General features: G+C 43.9%; 1 protein-coding gene across 1 annotated transcript in view; it reads left to right on the top strand.

Annotated features, from left to right (window-relative positions):
* The window catches only part of RAB43 (RAB43, member RAS oncogene family), a 33,490-nt gene extending 8,860 nt beyond the window's left edge, over positions 1–24,630 (top strand). Inside the window, exons 2-3 of the mRNA XM_020981216.2 lie at positions 15,849–16,032; positions 18,697–24,630. Of these exons, the coding sequence (XP_020836875.1) occupies positions 15,849–16,032; positions 18,697–18,947 (435 nt within the window). The 3' untranslated portion in view covers positions 18,948–24,630. The remainder of the gene's footprint in view (positions 1–15,848; positions 16,033–18,696) is intronic.
* The last annotated feature ends 1,408 nt before the right edge of the window (positions 24,631–26,038 follow it).

Here is a 26,038-nt window from a genome sequence, read left to right as displayed (position 1 = left end):
GATGGGATTTTTCAAGAGATGAGACTAATTTTTTTTAAACGAATGAAACAATGTTTTACATTTTATGCAGTGAGAGGAGGGGAGTGTAGTGCCTAGGCCAGGGGTGGGGGAACCTTTGGTCTCAAGGCCACACGAGTCCAAGTTTTACAGAATAAATCCTTTTATTTTATTTATTTGTTTGTTTTTTGCTTTTAGGCAATTGGGGTTAAGTGACTTGCCCAGGGTCACACAGCTAGCAAGTGTCAAGTGTTTGGTCTGAGGCAGGATTTGAACTCAGGTCCTCCTGACTTCAGGGCTGGTGCTCTATCCACTGCTCCACTTAGCTGCCCTATTTTATTTATTTTGGGGGAGAAGGTGACTTGCCCAGGGTCACACAGCTACTAAGTGTCAGGTGTCTGAAACCAGATTTGAACTCCAGTCTTTCTGAGTCCAGAGCCGGTATGCTATCCACCGTGCCATATAGCTGCCCCCAAATCCTTTTATTAAAGGGATTTTATTCCGTGAAGTTTGGATTCAGTCAAAGGCCGCACTTGAAGACCTAGAAGCTGAAGCTTCCCTACCCCTGGCCTAGGCACTGTGCTCCCCTGGCATCAGGAATAGCTAGGTTTGAGTCCTACTTCTGACATAAGATGTGTGACCATGGGCTTGTTAGCTAATTTTTTAGTGCCCCAGACAGTTCTTACAGAATTTAAAAGAGCAAGTCCCAGGGTAGAGGTTTCTACCCTCAAAGTTATCTTAACTGATGAAATTTCCCCACTCAGGACAACAAAAACATTTTATCAGTAAGGAGTTTATGAGCAATGAATGATCCTCTTTTACAGATTTAAATTGATAGGGGGCAGGTAGGTGGCATTGTGGATACAGCTCTGACCTTGGAGTCAGGACGATGTGAGTTCAAATCCAGTCTCAGACACATGACACTTACTAGCTGTGTGACCTTGGGCAAGTCACTTAACCCTGATTGCCCCACCCCCAAAAAAAATTGATACTGAAGGGTAAAGCCCAAGGTCACACAATCAGTAAGCAGCAAAGCAAATACGAAGCCCAACTGACTCTGCCCCTTTATGAGATCCCATGTTGTCACCTGAAGGGGTCTATTCAGGAGGGGCTGCCAATTGGTGGATTCCCAGCATTGAGTTGGAGGACTGGCTATCCAGAGCTCCACGTGGTCCCTCTTAAGTAAGCTGAGATGATCTGCATGTGTCCTAGATGGGCAGGAGAGGGTAAAAGGCTCTACCACATGAAGACCTTTAAAATATTATTTACTGGCAAACTCAGGTCAGCGAAACCTTTTGTGTGAAGGTGTATTTTTTTTTTTAAACAGGCAAAAGGCATGGAGAATCAAGTCTGGTCAAAAGGGTTGGTGATGTTTTTTTTTTCCTTATTGAAGACAAGTGTGATGATAATATTTGCGGTTGAAAATCAATGCAGTCCATGCACCTCTGCATCCCCTGGCCTCTAGCTTGAATGCCTAGAGAAGAGATAAATTTTGAGCAGCATTTGGACATCATTGTTTGAAGAATAGCTCCCCAAGATGATTTCTGGTATCCCAGGTACCTCCCAAGGGGTACAGGCCAACATCCATTGGGATGTATGAGTTGTATTCTTTTAAGTAGATCTTAACAACAAGGATCTACTTTGTGTGAATAGGTATGTACCACCATCCCACACAGATCATGAGCCTGCCTGTGATACCAGCCGTGTAACTGGGCAAGCCTTCTAATCTCTCCATGCTTATTTTCCTCTTCTGTAAGATGGGGGGTCTTTGGGGGAGAGGGGGTTGCACTAGAAGGCCTCTAAGCCCCCTTCCAGCTCTAAATCTGTGATCCGATGAGCCTTACATCTTAACAGATGGTCTTTGAGGGTTGTGGGCCAAAAAAATTCATCAACTCGGAGTCCTCTTAGTAATCCTCTCAACTTGGCTGGACTGGTCCGAGGCTGGCTGGCACAGTGGTGTCTGCCCTGGGCTCTAAACGGAAGTCTTGGTGCCACGAGAGGACCTCTTCTGCTGGAACGACTCTAGAGCATCCAGAGTGTCCCGTCCCCCTGCCATGCTACAATGCGCGTCAAAAGAGGAGGTTAGTGTTTTCTGTTGGAGGTAAGGTTTCTAAACTTAGAATGAAGACTGCCCATTTGGATTTGGTTTTGTGACCTTGGCCAACTCACTTCATCTCTGTAGTCCTCCATTTACTCCTGTAAAAAGGTTGGGATTGGATTTCACTAAATGATATCATCTGGTGCTAACAGGCTAGGATTCTATTGTTTTAAAATTCTGTATAGCAGGCTAAATGAACTCACCATGTCCAGTTTAGGGACAAATATTGGCCATTTTTTGTTTAAAATAACCTTTTAGGCCCCTGTGTAGCTTTCTATGACTGGTCTATAACAGGTGAATTGACTTGAGCTCTGCGCCTACCACCCAGAATTCCTAAAGTCTTCAAAGTTGTGTTTGTTCAGTCGTTTTCAGCTGTGTCCAATTCTTTGTGACCCCATTTGAGGTTTTCTTGGCAAAGATACTGGAGTGATTTGCGATTTCCTTATAGATGAAGAAACTGAGGCAAACGGGGTTAAGTGACTTGCCCAGGATCACGTTGTAAGTTTCTGAGGCCAGATTTGAACTCAGAAAGGGGAGTCTTCCTGACTTCAGGCCTAGCACTCTAGCCACTGCGTCCCCTACCTGCCCTTTAAAGTGTCTATGGCAGCGCAAAGAAGCATGAATCTGTAATGTGGCATCGAGAACGATATTATAGTTGTCAGAATCACTGTATGTTAGATAATAGTGGATCTTTTGACAGCATCAGTAGACATTCATTCCTTCATTCATTCAGTGCCAGAGGAAAATGTTTGGCTCCTCAGACAATTGAAGACTTTATTTTTGCTTTAATTTCCACGGGCAGAAGGGGCTAAACTCTGCTCAACTGCTTGTTATCACTGTATTTTCTGTGGGTTTTGGCTTCTTTTAAATTTTTTCATCATTTTCGATTCTCATTTCATTTTAATTTTTTTTCTGTTTTCTGTTTCATTTTGCAAATTGACTCAGTCTCTTTGAAAATAGATGTACAATTCAAAGAAATGTTTATTCATTTAGTAGGCTTTGGAAGTCCTGGATTCAGATCCTGTTTTTGCTCTGAGACATTGCCAGGGTCTCAAAATTCACTGCTCAGGTCCTGGTTCTCCCTACATGTAAAATGAGAGTTGAACTAGAAATCCTGTGATCCTAATGGGTATATGTAAGAACCTGCACAAGGTGAGAAAAAGATGAGTAATGTATAGTCCCTGCTACATAGGAGCTTTTAAATAGCTAATTAGCATTTGTATAGCATTTTGCAAATATTATCACATTGGATCCTCATAACATTCCTGGGAGGTAGTTATTATTATTATTCCCATTTTACCGATAAGGAAATTGAGGCAGAGGTTGTGACTTGCCCTAAGTCACACAGCTAGTAACTAAGGATAGATTTGAACCCAAACCTCTCTTTTTTTTTTTTTTTTTTGGCTAGGCAGTGGGATTAAGTGACTTGCCCAGGGCCACATAGCTAGTAAGTGTTATGTGCCTTGAGGTCAGATTTGAGCTCAGGTCCTCCTGACTCCAAAGCCGGAGCTCTATCTACTGCACCACCTAGCTGCCTCTTGAACCCAAATCTTACTGACTACAGTTCCAGGGCTCTGTATCCATTGAGCCGCCTGACTGCCCCATATTCAAAATGTGAGGTTATCCATGTTTATGTATCTTTTTAATGAAGACCAAACTTGAATCACTTCTTGTCTAGGCTATTGTAATAACTGGTTGATCTCAAAGAGTTCAATCCATCCTCCACTTAGCCTGCCAGGTTCTAAGGCACTTAACAGTTTTTAGTGGCTTCCTATTGCTTATAAGTTTTTTTGGTTTTGTTTTTGCTTTTTGCTGAGGCAGTCAGAGTTAAGTGACTTGCCCAGGGTCACCACAGCTAGTAAGTGTCAAGTATCTGAGGTCACATTTGAACTCAGGTCCTCCTAACTCCAAGGCTGGAGCTTTTTCCACTGCGCCATCTAGCTGCCCCTACCTATTGCTTATGAGGCTGAAATACAGATTTCTGGTATTTCTCCAGCTTTCACCTCCCTTTCCAACCTTGTTTCATACTTTCTCCACTCCCAGACTCTACATTTCAAAAAACTAGATTGCCAGCTCTTCTCCAAACTCAGTGCTCCCATCTCCCCACCTCCCTGCATTTACGCAAGGCATTCATCGTGCCTGGAATGCACCCCCTCATCTCTGCTTCTTTGTATCTGTGGATTCCTTCAAGGCACCCTCTCTAAAACTTTCCCTGATCTCTCCTCTCCTTGTATGTTATACTTTCCTACTTGTTATGATCTCTCCTCTTCGGCCCCCCTCCCCCCCAGTAGAACATGCCCTCCTGGAGGGTAGGGACTGTTTCATTTCGCCTTTTGATGCCAATGCCTTAGCACAATGCCTTGACTATCAAAGGTGCTTAATGAAAACTAATGGTTGTCAAATTCATTTGGTCTAATAGTATGATGCTATTAAGGAAAACATAGAAGTAAAATAAGATCTTGTCTCTCCTCCAGGAACTTAGTCATAAGATCTAGAGGTCACTTAATTCAATCCCTCCTCTTACATAAGGAAGCTGAGGTTTGGGTAAATAATGTACCCAAGGTCACAGAGGTACTAAGTATGAGGGGTATGTTTGGAACTCAGGGCCTCTGACTTCAGAGTCAGTGCCCTTCCGCCTGCACTAAATTGTCTCCTTTTGGGGGAGTAGTGAGTAATAATAGCTAACATTTATGCAGCAATTTAAGGTTTGCAAGGCACTTTATAAGTATCTTATTTGGGTCCTCGTAACCACCCTGGGGACTGGGTACTATTATTTTCCCTGTTTTGCAGATGAGGAAACACGCAAGTATTTTGTTGTGTGTGTGTGTGTGTGTGTGTGTGTGTGTGTGTGTGTGTATCCATCAATAATTGGAAACCCAATATTATTGTTGAATTACTTGTCGTGATGCCATAGTAAATTTGATTCTTTAGGACCATAGAGAGTTATTGAGAGGAGTACGTATACATTTAGCCATGAGACGGCAGCCCTGAAATTACTTGGTGGATAAAATGGAACGAAGTAGAATTTTAGGAGAATCTTGGTTTTCCGGCCAAAATCAGTCAACCAACAGACATTTAAGTACCTATTTTGTGCTAGGCTAAGTGCAGAGAATACAAATGTAAAAAAAATGACCAATCCTTACTTTCCAGAGACTTTCTCTAGTCCACCCCCATGATTATTTGACTACTAGGGGAAAAAAGGCCCAAGAAAAGCAAATTAATAAAGTGACTTGCTGTAGGTCATACAGAAAGAAGGCCAATCAGTAGCTAAGGACTCGGCCAGGACCAGTTGACCCCAAATGGGATGCCAGGCCTGGGCTCCTAACTATAAATCCAGTGTCTCTCCCATTCTGCCATGTTGCCCTAAAGAATGATCTTCCAGTCTTGACTCATGCTGCCTGGTGAAGAGAAATAAGAGGAAAACAGAGATTGAAAAGAGAGCCACTGCCTAGAGAAACGGGCCCACCGTTCTCTCCCACTGACCACCTAACTGCCTAATCTGCCCATTTCAAGTATTTCTTCCTTTCTTCTGTTCTCTCCACCTTCATAACATCCATTCAGAAAAGAGCCTGAGAAATTTATTCGCACTGAGGTCTAAGGTACTGATAAGAATGGATGTTTGAGGGGCAGCTAGGTGGCACAATGGATAGAGCACCAGCCCTGGATTCAGGAGGACCTGAGTTCAAATGCGGCCTCAGTCACATAACGCTTACTAGCTGTGACCCTGGGCAAGTCACTTAACCCCATTGCCTAACCAAAAAAAAAAAAAAAGAATGGATGTTTGAGGGTCTTTGTTTTAATGGCAGGCAAAACCTTAAACAGCATTGCAGACTCTTTCCCCAATGATCTAATGGCGTGGCCAAACAGATGTAGATGTGGTGAGCTTTTGGCCAGTTGCCTCAGTTTCCTCAGATGCCAGTAAGTAGCTTTTGTCCTTCAGTTAGTTAAATCAGAAGCTGAACAAATAATGCTCACACAGTGCTCTCAAATTCTTTGGTATGAATTCTGTGGTAGTTGGAAGTCCATCCTTGGAGAAGCGAAATTGGACAGTCAGACTTCCACAAAAGGGTTGTGGGTAGACTCAGGTCACAAATGACACTCCCAATTCTGATTCATCTTGTCCTAGGAGGTGATGAAAAATAGCAATTTCTATTTGGGTCAGTGTGACCAGTTTTCACAGGGGTTGTCCTGGGAACAGAGTTTTCTGAGTTTCTCTGCTACTTTGGAGAAGCAAGGAAATTTCCACTGTCCCTTTTACTGCAGAGAAAAATGGTCCAACCCAAGCCTCTTGTTTAGATGGAGGGGGGATGGTGCTTAGCCAAAGTGCTATAATTGAATTGGTGATGTCCTGTTAACCTAATAAGCAAAGATAATTTTATATAGAAATAAGAATTTTACCCAGTGGGGACATTGTGAAATCCCTAGAAAGCACTTCCTTGGCCTGGCTGTGCTTTTACCCCTGTTTCAGGGTTTATTTTTTATAGGAACTACCATCCTCTCAGCAGTTCTAGGATGACAGAAAGATGCCAAAACACCTAGTCATCCTTGGCTATCCATTGTCTACGTGATACTACGTAGGAGGGAAAAAAGTCACCTACTGTCTGTATGTTGCAGGTACTTACCAACAGGTTTAAGTGGGAAACAGTGCTGTGGTAGAAGGAATTTGCCCAGCACTTAGAATCATTGTGGTTAAAATTCCACAGATGTCCCTGCCTACCTGTGTGACCTTTGAGCAGAATCACTTAATAATGTTCGAGCTAGCATGTGTCATCATAAGTTGAAAGGCAGATGCAGTCGTCCTCATTATATAATTCAGACTGAGGCCCAGAGATAGACACACAGTGTCGGCGATAGAATTTGAGATGGACATACAGTGATTGAGGTAGGATTTGAACTCAAGTCTTGACTCCAGGTTCAGCAAATAAGGAAGAAAAGAGATAAGTATTTATTAGGAGGTGGGTACTAATCTCCATAGCCTGGGTGATAGCTTTGAATGCATTGTGTACAGCTCCATTCTAACTCTGGAAACATGATTAAATTAACTTGTTAATTAGCATTCCTGGAAGCTCCAAGCTGTAGTACTCTCATGGTATTCTTCCTATGGCCCTAACCACCATCCCAACCATCCCAGCCTCTCCCTGGAAGGAAAGAAACAAGCATTTATTATTTTTTAAATATAATTTCCTTTTTTTTTTTTTGGCTAGGCAGTGGGGTTAAGTGACTTGCCCAGGGTCACACAGCTGGTGAATGTTATGTGTGTGAGGCCAGATTTGAACTCAGGTCCTCCTGATTCCAGGGCCAGTGCTATATCCACTGTGCCATCTAGCTGCCCCAAAACAAGCATTTATTAAGTGCCAGCTGTGTGCCAGAGCATCTAGATGGCACAGTCCATAGAATGCCTGGCCTGGAGTCAAAAAGACCTGACTAGTAGTGTGACCTTGTTTGCCTCAGTTTCCTCATCTGTAAAAATGAGCTGGAGAAGGAAATGGTGAACCGCTACAATATCTTTGCCAAGAAAACCTCAAATGAGTCACAAAGTCAGACAAGACTGAACAACAACAATAAACCATGTGCCAGGCACCGTGCTAAGCGCTCTGCAGATACTCACCTGACCCTCACAACAGTTGCCCAATTTTACAGTTGAGGAAACTGAGGCAGGCAGTGTTTAAGTGACTTGCCCAGGGTCACGCAGCTAGTAAGTGTCCGAGGCCAGGTTTGGACTCACGAAGATGAGTCATCTTGATTTCAGGTCAGCCCTCTGTGCACTGTGGTGCCACCTAGCTGCCGAGTTACCATTTATTGGTCCCTAATTCCTCTTTCTGGAGTAATTCAAGGTGATCATCCCTCTTCCACATAACAGCCTTTCAGATATTTGAGAACAGCTCTCATATGCCCTTTTAATACTTATTTCTCTAGGCTCATTATTGCCCTGAAACCACAGTCCTGAGGTTCACCCTCTGTGACACTAAATTTGCCTCGAGTTTAAATCTGCAGACCCCAAGGGGTCCTAATAGGCCTGTGCCTTCCTTGGCTAACTCCCTGCTGAAGGGAAGGTAGAGAGGGAAATGCAGTTGGTTCACTGCTTCAAATATTATTAAACTTCCTCCTTCTCAGAGTGATCTAGACAGTTTCCAAGGTTGCCTCCTTTGAGGCCCGGGGATCCTTCCTTCCTTATTGATGGAAGCTTTTTTACACCTAGCCCCTTCTTCCCAGATGTCAGTGGCTCCAGGGATTTATCCTGAAGATGAGGCCTCGTCATGAGAAAGGAGGCAGAGAAGAGTTGGAGGATGGTGTGCTAGCTGGAAGTTAAGATTTTATTTAACAAGCCTGTGTGTGGGGAGGGGGGAAGTGGATAAATTTTATAATCCAAAGTCCGTGTTGATTCGCTTGGTTTGTTTAGATAACGTTAAGCAGAGAGCTGTTCAAATAGAGTGTGTGGAGGGGGAGTCCATGTGGCTGTTTAGACTTGGCTGTTGTTTTAAGTAATTTGAAAACTATCATGTGATCCCACAGTTTGTTTGGAGAATGGGGATGGGTAATGAGAGACAGTTTCAAAAAGATAGAAGCCTGAGGCATCAACTGTGTATGAATTAATCAGCCTGGAGTTTCCAAGAGCAGTTGGTAGGGCTTAAGGAATTTAAACAGTTTAAGGCAAAGGAGAGAGAAGAGGAAACATCCCCCCCCCCCGAAGAAGAAAAGGAAAATTTGGTTAGAAAAAGGAGAGGAAAGAATGCCTTGGATCACATGAAACTAGGGGGTGGAGGGCACAACTGGTGATAAGTTTGAGATTGTTGGTGATTGGAGACATTGGTAGAATCGTACGGGTCGGTGTGGGAGGCAGAATATTCACTTGATGGGACCCAGGGCAAGAGTGGAGGTGGAGCAGCTATAGAGAGATAGTCAGAGGAAACCACTGTAACCACCTTAGATTTCTGGGAAGGGTACTTAGAGGGGTGAGATAATGATGAAGTGAAAGATGGCAAGGATCTGCCTTGTCCTTTTCAACAGCCCAGGATTATTCTGGGTGAAGACTTGTCTGTGTGTTTAGGTCTTCACTCTGCTACTCCCTAAAGTGAACACCATCTAATCAGTCTCATTAAACTTTACATCTCTCTTTCCCCTGGGCTTCTTTGGAGACTGAAGTATCAAGTCTGGCAGCTTAATCAGAGGGCTGGGATTTCATATTGAGTTAGAGCACTAATAGAAATAGGGATCTAATTAAGTAGGTAATTGGCTAGTGGCTTAGGTGGTGGTGATCATGTGGGTCTGGGCTAGGAGGGGAGTGACCAAGTAATTAACTTCCTTCTTTTCCTTCCCTCCCCCCTTTTTTTTTCATCCTCTTCAGGGTGTTATGGTAGGACAGTGTCATAGTGAAATGACTTAGTTTCCAAGTTCAGTTCTTTTGAAAAGTTTGTTAAGTGGCATTTCTGCCATTTTGATTCTCACTGGCTTTATCTCTTCCATCATCCTAAAGTCTTGACAAAAAAGATCTACAGATCTGAGTCCAGGTGCCCAGCCTGATGTTTTCCTCCTGCCCTGAATATGGATAGGACAAAGGCACCCACAGCTGGGCATTGGGTCAGACCTACTCTTAGAGCATTCAGTAGTGGTGGGCTGAAAATTTCTACACCATCTCTAAAATTGAGCAAGGATTTCCCAAGAGCAAATCTAGAGTCCAGAAGAGCCTTAGAGTTCATCTGGTTTGATACCTTCATTTTGCAGATGAGAAAAGCAAGATACAAAGATGGGAAATGACTTGCACACGTGGTAGGTGTCAGATTGGGATTCAAACCCAGATCTTCTACCTCCAGCTCCATTGTCCTTTCCATTGTATCAGTCTGCCTTTTGTACCTTATTTTATAGAGGAAGAAACTCAGTCTTTTAAATATATGGAATGGTTTGCTGAAGGCCACACTTCAAGTTAATGGCACAACCAAAGCTAGAAGAACCCAAGTCTCCAGACTCCCACTAAAATAGCTTTTCTGTCATCCCACACTGCTTTGATGGCAGTGTCCACCATCTCTTGGGTTTTTTAGGGCTGTATGCCCACCCCCGAGAAGTTTATCCTTAAGTGGGAACACAAAAATAGCCATACTGGGCCAACCTCCAAAGCCAGTTAGCCTAGGCTTTATTTTGGGTTCTGAGGACGCCACGGGTCAGATTGGAGAATCGTGACTTTCTTCCTTGATGTCAGCCTCAGAGGTGGAGAGAATTAAGATCTTGCTCTGGGTCCCAGCTGGGTATGAGTATGGGTAAATTACTGCCTCTTTGGGCCTGTTTCCTCATCTTTTAAAATAAGGGGGAATGGATAAGGTGATCTCTACGGTCATTGCCAGTGTTTTATGCTTCTGTGCCTTTCTTTGAGCATTTAAATCTATTATTCTTGTTCTTATTTTCTTTGAGATTATTTCTATTTTCAAGACAGACTCACCTCCCAGAATACCAAGTTTACTCTTTTCTCGCAGTTTGTTTTATTTGTCCTCAATTTCCATCTTTTAACTTCAGTGAGTCTTGGAAGCTTTGAGTATCTCTTGTGGAAATAAGTATCTGGGCTAGGGAACTGAGGGATACTAAAGAACATTAAGTGATCACCTGCCCCTCAGAGATTGCTCACTTAGAAGGTAGTGTCATGCTGGTGAGAGACAGAGGGTAGTGGATAGCATTTTTGGAGTCAGATGACATAGTATGGTTGTGTGACCATTGGCAAATCTCTTTAACGTCTCCAGAGGTTAAGGTAATGTCCTTATATGGATAAATTGTGGGTTTGATTAAAAAAAAAAAAAGCCCAAAGAGGTATCATACTTAGATTAGATATATCTACTATTTGGCATAAATTAAACTCTGTTTTTGTGAGCTAGTGATCTCAAATTCTTTTTTTATTATCTTTCTTTAGTATTTGTTTAAAATTTTGAATAACAAATTCTTTCCTTTTACTCCTCTCCCACCTACTGAGAAGGCAAACAAAATTATATCGACTAATTATACGCGTGAAATCATGCAAAACATTTCCATATTAGCCACATGGGGAAAAAAGTGAGAAAATTGTATATTTCAATTTGCACTCAAGTTAATCATTTCTCTCTCAGGAGGTATTGTAGTATTTTTTCATCATGAGTCCTTTGAAATTGTCTTGGATCATTGTATTGCCAAGAATAGGTAAGTCATCCACAGCTGATCATCATACAATGTTGCTGTTACTGGGTACAATGTTTTTCTGGTTCTGCTCATTTCACTTTGCATCAGTTCATAGAGGTCTTGCCATGTATTTTCTGAAACCACCTTCCTGGTCATTTCTTACAGCACAGTAGTATTCCATCATAATCATCTGCCACGTTATTCATCTATTCCCTAAATGAGGGATGTCCCCTCAATTTCTACTTCTTTGCCACCACCAAAAGAGCTACTATAAATATTTTTGTACATATGAGTCCTCTTCCCATTTCTTTGTGTGATCTAAGATCCTTCAGGAAAATTGTATGGATTCCAAATAATTAAGGGATGTTATAACAAACAGTGAGCAGAGCTTGAATGTCTAAGTGGTACATAGGATTTTTACTTTGTCTTCCAGCCTGAAATTATCCCTGTGCAAGTTAACTGGCAGTTTCCAGGAATATAAGGTAGCCTAGCTAGTAGAGAAAAGAGCTGGACTTGAAGTCAGGAAGAAAGACCTTGGTTCAAATTCCACCTCAGGCACTTATTATTGATGTAAAGTTAGGCAAGTCACTTAACCTCTGCTGCTCAGTTTCCTCATCTGTAAAATGGGGATGATAATAGCACCTACCTACCAGGGTTTTTGTGAGGATTTGTATGTAAAACACTATGTGCATGTTAGCTACTATTTATTACTCATGTGATTTTTCCATGTAACTATTACAGGGACAGTATCTTGCATATATTTGTTTATGAATTGTTTTCATTCCCAGACTTTTTTTGCATTGAGAAAGGGCTCATTTTTCTTTTAATCACCTTGGGATGAGAGATCTAGGGTTGGAAGAGACCTTGAAGGCCATCTGGTGCAACCCTCTCATTTTAGAGATGAGGAAACTGAGGCCAGAAAAGGAAGTGACCTGCCTTGAGTCACACAGCTAGTAAGTGAGTGAGGAGGGATTTGAAACCAGGTCTTCTTGAGTCCAGCCCTGCCCACTACAGCATGCTGCTTCTCCCCAAGTCCTCCCAGCTCTCAGTTTGGGGGAAAATGAGCTTAGAGAGGCATACTGTGAAATGACTGTGAAATGATGGTGTGTGGAGTTGAGATTGCATCATTCATTCCAGAGCTACATACAGTCAGGAACTGATGTAATCCTTTTAAACTTGTAATTGTGCTAGGTGGTCATTAGACATAAAGAAAGGGAAAAGTGAGAGCACCTTGAATAGTGGAAAGAGATTTAGAGTCAGGTGGTTCTCACTTGTATTCGTTGTGTCAGTTAACCTAGCCTTGGTTTCCTCTTCCATAAAATGGGCAGATTAATTTGCATTGTAAGGAAATCTCTTTCTTGAGTCTTAAAAGTACCATATAAATAAGCTGTGACTACTACTGCTGCTGCTGCTTCTGAAGATAAAAATCTCCCAAAGAGAAAAAGACAAAACGAGTAATATGAGGCTTAGAGAGAGCTAGAAGTTTCTAGTTAACAGGTAACAATACAAATCACTTTTACAAGATCTAGGATATAGATAATGAAATATCTCCCTGCTTAGCACAGAGAAAAGGGACAGGCTACTTAGGAAAGACTGTTGTAGGAGCAGCTAGGTCACGCAGTGGATAGAGCACCAGTTCTGAAGTCAGGAGGACCTGAGTTCAAATGCAGCCTCAGACCAAACACTTGACACTAGCTATATAACTCTGGGCAGGTCACTTAACCCCAGTTGCCTTTTAAAAAAAAAAAAAAGAAAGAAGGGACTATTGTATGCATTGTCAGTGTGGTCGCTGTATTTCCTTAATTGTTTCTTTATTACAAGGGAAAACTTGTGAACTAGGGGAGACCTGGGTTCAAATTATGTCTCAAATACATACTGATTGTGTGACTTTGGGCAAGTCATTTACCCTTTTGGACCTCCTGGCCTCCGTTTCTTTATCTGTAGAAAATTAGGCTGGACTAGAGATTTCCTATCAGGATGTTTGGGGAGAGAATTCTTTTTTGTTGTTGTTATTAATTTATTTTTAGTTTTCAATATTCACTTCCACAAGATTTTGAGTTCCAAATTTTCTCCCTATCTCTCCCCTCCCCCCCAAAACATCACACATTCTGAATACCCCTTCCCCTAATCTGCCCTCCCTCCTCTCAAACCCCCCCCCTTTCTTATTTTGGGAGAGAATTCTTGCACCTTAAAACTGAATCATTCCTCTATAAATGCTTAAGTATATCTTGTGGCTTAATTACTTTGCTTTCTTAATACCTAGCACCAAGGGAATGGGAATTTTTAGAATGAGAGGATGAATAGGGGCAGGGGAAGAAGAAATTTTGAAACCTAAGAAAAGGTAAAGATGGCCCTAATTGTAGAATGAAAGGAGTAGGAGGGACAGGGCAAGAGACTTAAGAGCAGAGAAACGGTTGAGTTCTAGTACAAGACAAGCTTTACATTTTGACACTGGCCTCTCCTCCTGCAGGAGGTGCCTGAGCACACCTGGCCTTGGAGGAGGGGTGGGTGAGCGAGCGAGCTAGCCACACAAGGTAAACTTGGGTTGGCCGTAGAGAAAGTTTCACAGGTGGAACTCTGAACAAGATTAAGAACTCCGGCATAGTGTTTTTTTATTGCATCAAATAAAATAGATGGGATTAAAATGAAAACAAAAGCTGGTTTAGTCCAACCCCCATGAGGAAATTGGAGCCCAGAGAGGTAAACTAACTTGCTCAAGATCACATAATTAGTAAGTGGCAGACCTGGGGTTCTTTTCCAAGTCTTCTCACTACAGATAGAATGCTCTATGTTTTATTATGGCCAAGTATAAAAAAAAATCTTTGTGGAAATTGTGCATTGGGCTCATTGAGTTCATTGAATCCTAACTAATAGTCTTAGACCCTTGCTTGGGTCTCTTAACAATGAACACATATACATATCCTTCCACCCCCAATGAGAGGAGGAAAAAAAAGTGTGTGAAAGAAATAGGCATAGTCATAGAGCAACCTACCCTGGAGTCAGGAAGACCCAAGTTCAAATCCAGTCTCAGGTACCTACTAGCTGTGTGACCCTGGGCAAGTCACTTAACCCTGATTGCCTCCAATGGAAAAAAAAAGAATCCAAAAAAAAGCAAAAGAAATAGGCATAGTCAAGTAAACATTCCTGCAGTGATCATGCCCAAAATGAAAAATGTCTCAGTCTGTACTCTTGAGACTATGACCTGTGTTAGGAGGTGAGTAAGTAGCATGTCTTTTCATTTATCACTTGTATTATAGATTAAGAACCAAATCTTTCCAAGTTAGTGTTCTTCTATAAATTGTTTTGGTTCTTTCTTCATCAATTCAAATAAGTTTTTGTATGGGGGGGTGCCGTTTCTCAGACAAAATTCACCTTTGCCTCCTAGAGTCAGCTACCTGGCAGCAGTCTTATCTTTTCTTCATAGAGGAACAGACAGTTTAGCCATCCCCTCCAATTAATGGCCCTAAACTGCCTAGAGGAAGAATTGAGGACAGGACCGGGCTTCTTCATAATTTCTTACAGCATAAAACATAGTAGTATCCCATTACATCCATATGCCAAAATTGGATCATGCCCTTCTCTCAAGAGGGTTTCTGTATTTTATTATGGTCCCTATATTTTATTGTATCCCCCCCCAAAAAAAGAGAATACCTTTTCACTGGTTTTATAGATTTTATAGGTTATTATAGGCTCATCTTAGCTAATGTCACTATGGCATTGTAAGACCCTCATGTTATTTGGCGTGCCGTATCTTTTTCTGGGGCTACCCATAGCAGTATTGCAAATAGAATTGGGGCTGGTGTGGAATTTGGTCAGCACAGGGTTATCCAGTATCCCACTGAATGTTTATGTCTGTGATGGGTGGACAATGATGTGGCAAGCAAGATATTTCCACAAAGCAAAGTGGTAGACTTCCCCCAGGGACCATCTTGGACTCTGGACACCTCTCAGTTTCTCCTTGGGAGTTTGAGAGGTGGACTTTAGAGTTGCTACCATTGTCTTATGAGTAAGGGGGCTGGATCTCTTGGTCAGTGGCAGTAAATGGGATTATTCATTGTTCTGGTTTAGAAAGGAGTCTCATTGAGAAGACTCATTCCAGTGGGAACAGTAGCCCAGGGTACTCCAGAATGAAACTGGAGCGGGGAGGGACTTGTTGCATTGAATTCCATGATGATCAAAAATAGAAGAGCCAGGTAGTAACTCCTAGGACCTTGGCTCAGGGACAACTCTCTGGGCAGCCCGAGGTAAACATTAACCCGGGTGCCTGTTCCCTTCACAGCCTGCTGCCACGTGGGCCGAGGGGCTGAGGCATGCGCCCTCTGCCCAGTTCCCTAGGGGCTCTCCCTACAAGCGTTGGGATCCTTCCGTGAGGCTGGGCTGGTCATGGGTAAGGAACAGACCTCTGTGGCTAGGGGACCTGACTAGCCAGGGCCGCAGAGTCCTCGGTTGCTATTGGTATAGCCCGACCAAGGCTGCAGACAGCTAAGTTCTTCCTGTTCATTGTCTCCCTGCCAGTCCGGTGGTGAGCGCGGCCCTTTGCATATCGTTATCTCCCTTGATTTCATCGGGTTCCCCCGGTTATCAGCCCCTCATTAGGTCTCTCCCCTGTTTCGTACAGCTGCAGATCTGGGACACCGCTGGCCAGGAGCGTTTCCGCACCATCACCCAGAGCTATTACCGAAGCGCCAATGGAGCCATTCTTGCCTATGACATCACCAAAAAGAGCTCATTCCTCTCTGTTCCTCACTGGATTGAGGACGTCAGAAAGTACGCAGGGGCCAACATAGTCCAGCTGCTGATTGGTGAGTTGTAGGGCTTGCTTTCCTCTGACTTCCGGTGGGCAGATCAATGCAATTCATTAGCATGTATTAAATACCTACAGTGTACCAAGCCACCTAACCCCGAATAGGGTTAATATTAATATCCATTGCCTAAACCTCTCCTTTTACAGGTGAGGAAACTGAGGCCCAAATGCTTAGAGGCAGAGCCAGAATTTCAACTGAAATGTCCTCACTCTTACTCAGAACCATTGGGGCAAGGACAAGGTGTACACTCTCTCCCACTCACACACACACACACACACACACACACACACACACACATATCAGGGGTTTCTCAAAGTGTGATTTTTGACCAGAACTGTGGGCTAGCTGATGGGGTGGAGGTCAGGAGTCGGAGGATGTCAGGGTGGTCATTATTGCAAAGGTGAGTTATAATGCCACTTAATTAGTTAGCTTTTGATCTGCACTAGGTCCTAAAATACAAGCTTAAATCCACGAATCCTATAGCTAGAAAGGACATTGGAGGTCACCAAGCCCAGTCCTGTTATTTTCTGTGTAAGACAGATGATCGAAGAAATGAAATGCCCAGAGTCCCCCGGGGCGGGGGGAGAACCGGGATTTGAACCCGAGTCTTCTGTCTCCAAAGCCATTGTTCTTTCTACTGTAGCATGCCCAGGACTTAAACATAAAGCCCTACTTTGAGATACTGATTCTTAACCAGTCCAGGGAGAAAAGCTGTTTATTCAGAAGGCATTTCCTGTTGGATCTTACTCCACTTCCATGATTTGTTTTTGGTGAGGCAGTTGGGGTTAAGTGACTTGCCCAGGGTCACACAGCTGGTGTCAAGTGTCTGAGGTCAGATTTGAACTCAGGTCCTCCTGACTCAGGGCCGGTGCTCTATCCACTGCCACCTACCTAGCTGCCTCTACTTCCATGCTTGAAATTCATTCACTAATTTATTAAGCACTTTTATTTAATCTACTGATTCCCCATCTCATTCCTCATGATTATTTCAAGTGTCTTTAAGCCCTCAGCCCCTCTCCTTCTAGTCACAATCATGTTGACATTTTTTTGAGTTCTCCCAATTTTTTGCATCTCCTCAAACCTCTTCAAGCACTTTTTCTTCCTTCCCTCCTCTCTCCAAGGAAATCCTCCTTTTTGCTAAAGTTCATACTTTTACCTGTGCTCCTAATTATACTTTGAGAATCCCAAGATTCTCCTGCCCCGCCTCCAGAATTTTGTCCTATTGATCACCCACGTGAAACATCTTTAATCTCTGCCTTTCTCGGTTCCTATCCATCTGTTTACAAACATGCCTAGCTCTCACAATCCTAAAAAAAAAAATCCCTTGACCCTTCTATCTCATCAAACTGCCATCTGTTCTCTGACTTTCCTTCCCCATCAGATGCCACTATGATTTCCTGCCCGCTCACTCATCAACCCCTGTAGAAACTGCTCTCGAAGCAGATATACTGGCAGGATGTGTGTCTACTCCTTACTGTCATAGGATCTTAGGACCGTTATCCATCTAATATAGTCATTTCAGGAAACTGAGAGCCTGGGAGGTTATATGATTCATTTATCCAAGGTCACTCAGGCATTAAGTGGTAGAACCAGAATTGGAACTCAGGTCCTTTGACTCCCAAGCCACTGCCATTTTTATACCATGATAATTCTGTAAGTATACAGTAAATTCGCCTTTCAAAGCTTCCTACTTGTCTGTTTTCTTCTGACCTTCCTTCTCTTCTCTGCGTTATTTTTCAGTGTCCTTTCTTGATCACTACCTCTTGCTTCGTCTCACCTTCCCCTTCCCCAGTTAAGAAAAATTAAAAACCCTTTAGCCGAGGAAAACCAATCCCCACATTGGTCATTCTAGAGCCATTTTGGAACAGGTAGAATTGGTAGGTAGTTTTTCCTTATGTTAACCTGAAATCTGTATTCTTCCAGACTCGTCTCAAATGCCATCTACCTCTTGAAACCTTTCGTGCACACACCTTCCTCCCTGGCCCCCAGTTTCAAGCTCTTCCTTCTCCTGACTTACGGCATTTTGTATCTTGTCTCACACATATTGTCTCTTCTGTATTATAGGTTTTCCATTTCATGTATATTTTGCATCTCCCCCTGCTGAATTATAAATAAGCACCTCAGGGACCACATGATAATATCTTTGTATTTTCCCCAGCACCTAGTGAAGTGCTTAATCAGGAGCCAATAATTATAATCAGATTAAAGGGGTAGTGAAAATAGAATGAAGGGGATGGATGTGTACAATACTGTGGAGATAGGCAAATAAGTATTTATTAAGCCTGGCCCTTTGCTAGGTGATTAATTGGGCTTGGGAGATACAGGGAGAGGAAGGAGTCAAGGGTGGCTTTGAGGAGTCTAGACAGCTAGAGGAATAGCAGTGTCATTGAGAGACTTAGAGAAGAGGGATGTTTTAGGGGCACCTGCTTTAATTGTGGGGTTAGGGAAAGATGATGAGCACCTCCGGGTCCTTAATCAGTGCTTATGGACTGTATGCAGAACTCTTGTCCCCTAGGGAGGTGTTTTATTTTAATCTTCCTGTCTGCCTCCTTCCCATTCCATCCACCTCTTCCCTGACCCCACCATCCTCAAACCCTAGCCCTGGGGGAAAAGTACAGAGAAGATTCCATCTGCCTGACACAACCTGGCTTCTCCCTCCAGGAAACAAGTCAGACCTAAGTGACCTTCGAGAGGTTCAGCTGACAGAAGCCCAGCTCCTGGCCGAGCGTTACGAGATCCTCTGCGCCATCGAGACGTCTGCCAAGGATTCCAGCAACGTGGAGGAGGCCTTTGTGAAGGTGGCCACCGAGCTCATGATGAGGCATGGTGGGCCCGTGTTCAGTGAGAAGAACACAGACCACATCAAACTTGACAGCAAGGACGTGGTGGAGGGCTGGGGCTGTGGGTGCTGATGGCGGTAGGCTAGGGTGGAGGGCAGGCCGAGAGGCAGCGCCGATACAGATGGAGTGATAGACAGTGCTAATACTGTAGTTTTCTTTGACCTAATGCTAAGTAGTGTTATTGCAATAACTCCTGCCCCAGAATGGGGGACCAATGATTCTGTAGCGGCCAGAGCAGTTATGATTGTGCTTTGCTGATTTTTTTTTTCTTTTTAAAAGGGACATAGTTAAGGCAGTGGGGTCTACTGGAATGGCCATAATGCACAAGGGGAAAGTTTCCCTGAAGGAAGGATTGGGGGTACATTTAGCTTAGCCTCTGAGGTCTCTTCTGGCTCCTTTGCTATAAGGATAACTTATTTGAGGTAAAAGTAGTTTCTGCCCCACATCTTTTGCCTGAGTCCCTTTAAATAAAGCCTTCACATTTCAGGAGCCGTCCACACTCCCAAAGTTACTTGGTGAAGCAAGTGGAGAAAATTGTCCTCAGCTCTGAAAGGGAGGTGATACCCTTTGAGATCTTGAGGTACCACTCCCACCTTCCTCTATCTCCACCCATTTCCCCCTGCCAATCCTGGTTTCTATCATGGTTATTCTGATCATTCAGACTATAATGAGGCCAAGAGCTTTTTTCTTTTTCTTTTTTTTTTTTAGGTCAGCTACCCAGGGGCCCACCTGGGTGAAGTGGAGTTTGAATAGGGTTTAGGTCCTTTTTTTTTTCCTGTGTTTGGTTTTCATACTGTTTTGATGACTTGGTTGTTTCCAAGTGACTCTGGTCACTTCAGGTTTCTTTTCTTGGCCCAAGGTGCAATCTGCCCTTTCCAGGGCCACCCCTTCTGTAAACTGAATTGGACGAGCAGGGTGTGGTGAGTGCCATCTTGGCACCCATCAGCTCAGCTCAGCCTCCCCTCTCTCCTGAGGACCCAAAGTAAGAGGGTGGGAAGAGGCCAGACTCAGACTTGTTCTAGCTTAAAGTTGTGCTGTTTTTCCTAGTCCCCACCTACCTGGGGTTCTTCATTCCTACCCTCTCTGAGCAGGAGTGATGGCTTTCCTTTAAGAGTGATTAAACAGCTAAAATGTTCTGAGGAGCAGGTATGGAGGATGGGGAGGCAAGCCTCAGACAAAGACAAGAGGGAGGAGTTCAGTTGCAATTCCCCCAGACCAGCTGTGATCGTGTATTCTCTTTCTCAGTGGAAACTAGTTCCTGAGAAGTTTTATATTTTTAGAAGAAATGTAAACCTGTTAATTAAACAGAAAGTGAAACTACCCCAGAGGCACAGGGAGGTATGAGGCCCTTCCAGTCTGCTTTTGACTCATGGGTAGGGGAAGGAAAGACTCATCATTATCTTGAGGCCCAGAGATTCAGACTTGAGAATGCTTGGAGATTTCTCTCAGAGCAGTCCCCTACAGCTCATCACTGAGTCAGAGGAAAGAGATAGGGGCAAGGTTGGCACCAACTCATATCAGCTCCCTGTTAGCAGAACAGTGGTGGCCCGAGGTAGGGCCAGAAATTCCCCTCTGCTGCTTTTCTGCCACTCTTCAGGAAATGGGAGGCCCTACTGAGAGTTAGGTTTTTCCTCCAGACTTGAATCTGCTCAGACAATGAAAAGTAAGTTCATCCTATTTCACCCTCCTTGCAAAATATAGCCCCACTCTTCTGGGCACTGTAGGTCTCTTAGAAATAGTTTAGTGAACCCCTAAGGAGCAGCGTTGAAGCATACTAGTGCCACCAGAAGCTTGCCCAGAAGTGGCTGGCCCATCAGGGTTTTCATACACACAGTTTTCTGCTTGGCTTTTATCAGCCAGGTTCTGTACCCCTAGTACTCTGCCTTCATGTTTGTCCCTCTCTGGGATGCCAACGTTGGCCTGCCCGTCACTGCCTCCCTCTTCTTCCCAGGTATCTGATGTTGCCCTCATTGCTACTAGGTACTGAGCCTCCTGTGACTTTGAAATTTAGCTTCCCTGCCTCTGATTCCTTCAGGACCCTACTTAGAGGGACAGTTTTTAACTTTTAATCTGTGAGGTTAATGGAAAATAAGAAAAGGCTTTATCTGCTGTATCTCCAGGCCTTATCTCTTGGGTACCTAGTGAATCTGGGCACATTCTCAGGGGCTTTCTAAAGTCAAAGTGCCCTATTTTTGTTACCTCTGTGTAGAATTTTGAAGGGCAAAAAATAACACATCCTCAACTTACCACTGTGTAATTCTGTCTTCCCACTCTGATAATATAGGCTGCTTGGTGTCCTCAGATACTTTCTTTGGATTTCAGGATTAGAATTCTCCCCATCCATTCACCCCTGAAGGAGGTAGGCTCTGACATGCTCCCACCCTCCCTTCCAGGCTAGACCCTGGGGATGGGTGGAACCAAGCCAGGATGACTGCAGGCATTGCTGAGCAATGAAAGCAGGTTGGAAGAGTGAGCAGCTGCTAGCCTTCCGAAAGGGGAACTCTTCCGTGTTGAGGTCTGTCCCCATTCTGGCCTCATAGAAGGCAGCTACACACAGAAAAAGGTAATGATGATGGAGTTGGCTGAACTTGTCTAGGAAAGGGGGGCCTCGCTCCTCCCAAACTATCCCCTCTCTCACTTCTCTCCCAGGCCTTCTCTCTCCCAAAGCTGATATCTCAACTTTCCCAGAATCTGCATTTCCAAAATCTTGGATTCTGCTAAATCATCAAATCTTAATGATTCGGAGGATGGTTGTGCCTTAAGGAGGTTGTTTGCCTCTTCATGATGTGGGGTGAGGGGACTAGGACATAGTACCTAGAAGCTTTTTTTCTTTCTGGGTCTGGATCAGGAAGACTTCTTCATGCTCCCAACAAAAAGTGCTGGTCTCCAATGCACAGAAGTCCCTCTGTCTTGTCCCCAGTACAGAATCAAGTAGCTAGACTCCTTGAGGGGGTCTAGCCCCTCAAGTAGCATCTGAGATGTGTTTAGAAAAAAGCTGCACTATTACCAGATCTCTCTTAATAGTGGAAAGGGGAGAAGGGGCTGGAGAATATCCCTGGCTATAGCTACCACCCATTTGAAGTTGTAGAACTGCCTGGGTGTTGGGAAAGGAAACCATCCAGAATCTGGAAGCCAGATCTCTCTCACTTCCCCGGGTTATTGTGAGGTAAGGGCTTTGCATATATAAGACACTGGGCAAGGTGAACATAATCATTTCCTAGGGCTAAAATGGGACCAGTGGTTTCTCCTACCCACCTTAGCACGTACAGATTGCTATTTCCCTAAGCTGGGGATAGCACTGTTACTCAGACCATCATCCACTATAGAATCTCCCTTTTCTACAGAGGCGCATGTTGAATTTTTGTCAGCCCACAGCCTTGGCTTGCGTTTTCATTCTGTTGGTTTCTCAGCCCCCCATCTTTTCCTTTTCAACCCCTATGCTGCTGCCAAGTTAGAGTTTACTGTATATTAGTTGCATTTGGGCTGAAGAAAGGGCTTTGGTTAAAAAGGTGTGCCTTGACTACAAGACTTGGGGTAGGGGCGTTCCTGGTCATCTGGGACAGCAGATAATGAGGTTTGTGTTTCTCTTGTAAAAGAAAGGTAACTCTTGGTATCTGTCGTGGCTTTTGTGGAGGATAATTTCAACTTTTTGCTGCTGTTTCCTTAGTTTTAGCAAGGTCCCTTCCTCTATTTCCCTTGACATCATGTCTTGAATTTCCCATGTAGAGTAGAAGTTAAGGCCAGTTTTTAACTCTCCCTTGCCCCCAAAAACCCAGTTTCTCCTATTTCAGTGGCACCTCAGGTTTAGAAGCTGACCACTTTCTTGCTTCCCAAATCCAGTCTAATGCTTATCCTTCAACTTCTCCATTTCTTTTGACTCCTGGCACCCCTGCCCTACTACAGCTTCTGATCACCTCAAGCTTGGATTACACTAAGAACCTCTTTCCTGGGCCTCTGCTCCCTTCTCTTCCCCCTGGGACACCTCCTCCATGTCACCAGACTTATCTTGCCTCAAGTCCATATCTGATACCATTCCCCTTGATACCACCCACACACTCACCTTTGCCTGCTGAATAAATCCCCAATTCAGCCTACCATTCAAGACCTTCCATTACTTTTCTAGTCTTTTCCTACGAGATGTGATCCTTTCCCAGCACTGTTCCTTATTATTGAACCCTGCCTGGAAGTCCCCCTGATTCCCCCGACCCGTTTCACCCACTATCTCCATCCATCAAAATCTTCACCAAACTAGAAGGTCCTGATTAAAGGCTACCTCTTTCCCCAGGTAACAAATCCTCCCCACCCTCCCTTTACTAAGTGGCATTGCCACTTATCAAGTGGTGGTGGTCTTGCATGGATAGCTATCCCCTCTGCAAGCTCCCTGAGTGCAAGGATCCCATCTTATTTAGCTTTGCCCTAGGGCCTACCACAGTGCCACACATTGATAGGTTCTAAGTGTATATTAAATGAATGCAATATATAGATCTAAAAGGAATTGGGAAAGTCGTTTTCATTCCACTTGGGCCTTGAGAAGAACAGGTGTTTCCTTCCATCAGCCTGGTGATGGAAGCCATTAGAGACTATTGGTTAACTGCTTAATTTGGTTTAGGCGAGCCCCAGCCTTCTTAAATGTCCTTCCCTGTGGCACCTCCCCCACCCCCTAGAGTGAGGAGAACCTGTTCTAATCTCTTCCTTGTTTATAAATTACCAAAGAGCAGGGGGAGAGGCTGCTAGGGCCAAGTGCAGCCAGCCAGGCCAGCGGGGGAGGTTTGCTGTTCTGGAAGCAAACAGCCCGAAGTGGACACTGGCTTCTGATGGAATTTCATCTCCAACCAACTCCGACAGGCCAGGCCAGTTTGGGTTTCAGTTGTAGTTAACATGACCCAGGGAAGCCTGGGATGGCCATAGCTTTATCCTAGCATCATGTGGAGGTTTGAGAAACATGTTAAGGTTCGGGTGAGTTTGCCTCACTATCTCCCAGGTGTCTGAACTGTCTTATCTTGGCCATCTGCTGAGAAGGCTTGTTGAATGACCAGGGTTTACATGTTGTAATGTGTTTAAAATAGAAACTGGAAACAGATTTGGGCATTCTCTACCCTGAAGAGGTAGGGATGGGGAATCATTCCAAGACTGTATAGGGTTTTGTTTTGGGGTTTTGTTTTGTTTTTTTTTTTCATTTTTGTGAAACTGCCACCCCCCCCAGATAGCTCTGCCCTGAATCTGGGGGAGAGCATAGAAGCCCTCAGTCTGTCTGTTGGTCCCTCGAGGGCAGAAGGTTGAGATCCAGCATGGAATCTGGATTGCCTATACATGTAGGAGGGAAGAATGCTCTTAATTCATATTGAATTCAATTATTTCATTTCCAAAATTACTTCAGAGATGACAGTGTTGGGTGGCCACCTTTGGGGTCCCCTTTTTTCTCTCTTCTGTCACTTTCTCTGTTTCCTGTAGCTCCTCAGTCGCTTTTCTCCTCAGGAGAACACAGGGAACCATTCTCTTTTTTTGACTTGACCTACCCAGATAAGGCCAAGGCAATTTGGAATGTGAGGCCTTGAGAGTGAACTTTGTATACTTTAGTCATGTTTTGATATTTTACCTTTCATCTATTTATGGATTTATAAACTTTATTAATAAAAAATGTTTATTTTTAAAAAATATGAAACTTGCCTTTTGGAAAATTTTAGCAGAATTATAGTTGCTACATCCCTGTACACCATTAAACAGATTTCATTAAAAAAGAAAATGGACATGCAAAGAGAGCTTTGTTGTTTCTCCATTAGCCTTCCCCACTTCCATTAGGATCAAGCTAAAGTAACCACATCCCTGCCCAGATCTTCATTTCCTGGCTGACAGAGGGTGTATGTGACTGTGTCTGTCTGTGTGTCTGTTTTATAGGCGGAGGAGGTAGCATTACGGCTCTCCCTTCAGGCAAGAGACAGGAAAAAACTATAGACCAAAGAACCAGCAAGGAGCACATAAATTGAGGGGAGGGGGGAGCGGCACATGGATCCTGGATTTTGGAGTCAGAATTTTCAAGATAGAAAGAGACTTGGGAGATCAAATGCCTCCATTTTGAAGAAAAGGGACCCAAAGCCCAGAAATGTTGACTTGCTCAGTTATGCAGGCTTTAGAGGGTAGAAATGAGACTAGAACCCAAGCTTCCTGCTCTGTGGTCCAGTGGACCTTCCCCTAAATACGTCATGCCGATTTCTCATCCCAGCTCTGCCAGTGACTCCCTAACACTTCACTTCCCCTAGTTTCAGATTTTTCTGTTTAAAACAGAGGTTGGAGCCACAGACCTTTCTGGCTTAAATATTCAATGGTCTAAAGGACTGGGGACCCCAAGTTCTGTACTTGTGCCAAAAAAGATAAAGGATTAGACATTTTCTAGTCTCAGATGTGACCTGGAGTGAATCACATGCTAACTGAAGCCTCAGTTTCCTCATCTGTAAAGTGAGAATAAGAATCCCTGCCTTAGGACAGGGTAAGGATCAGAGGAGAAAATGGATGTGAGCAGACTAGGATGCTTTACAAATGCAAAGATTGATTATGATTGTACTTGTACAGCGATGGCACTCGGGAGCATTGGCCTCAAGAGTCATAGGATGCCCAGCACCATTATTAGTAGTAATAGGAGTTAGTGAAACCTGTGCCTTTCGATTCGTTGAGCGCTTGGCAACAGACTGAAGATAGGACAGCCGGCCCATCACTCCCTCTGTACATTCCTTCTCTGAGACTCCTGGTATCTCTGCTGTCTCCAGGACGATGGCATATAATGGGAACATCACCAATGCCTGTTGATTCACTGATGGATCTCCTACATCCCAGTGAGGGAGGGCTCTAAATCTGGAAGAATCTACAGGTTACTGAGTCCACCCCTCTCATTTTACAGATCTGGAAACTGAGCCCCACAAGTATGGTCATACAATGAAAGAAAAAGCATTTATTAAGCCCTGTGGGTCAAACACTATGCTAAAATACAAATACAAAAGCAAAGACAGTTCCTATCTTGAGTTGTTTATATTCTAAAAGGGAGAAACAACACTTGATAAGAGTAGTGGTCATTGGGGGGGGGCGAAGGGGAGGCATTGCTGGGCTTAGATTCAGGAAGACCTAAGTTCAAATCCAGCCATAAGACACTCTTACCAGCTGTATCACTTTGG

Source organism: Phascolarctos cinereus, unplaced genomic scaffold, assembly GCF_003287225.1.
Source record: "Phascolarctos cinereus isolate Bilbo 61053 unplaced genomic scaffold, phaCin_HiC Scaffold_4;HRSCAF=312, whole genome shotgun sequence".
NCBI lineage: Eukaryota > Metazoa > Chordata > Mammalia > Diprotodontia > Phascolarctidae > Phascolarctos > Phascolarctos cinereus.
This window is presented reverse-complemented; position numbering and strand designations above follow the sequence as displayed.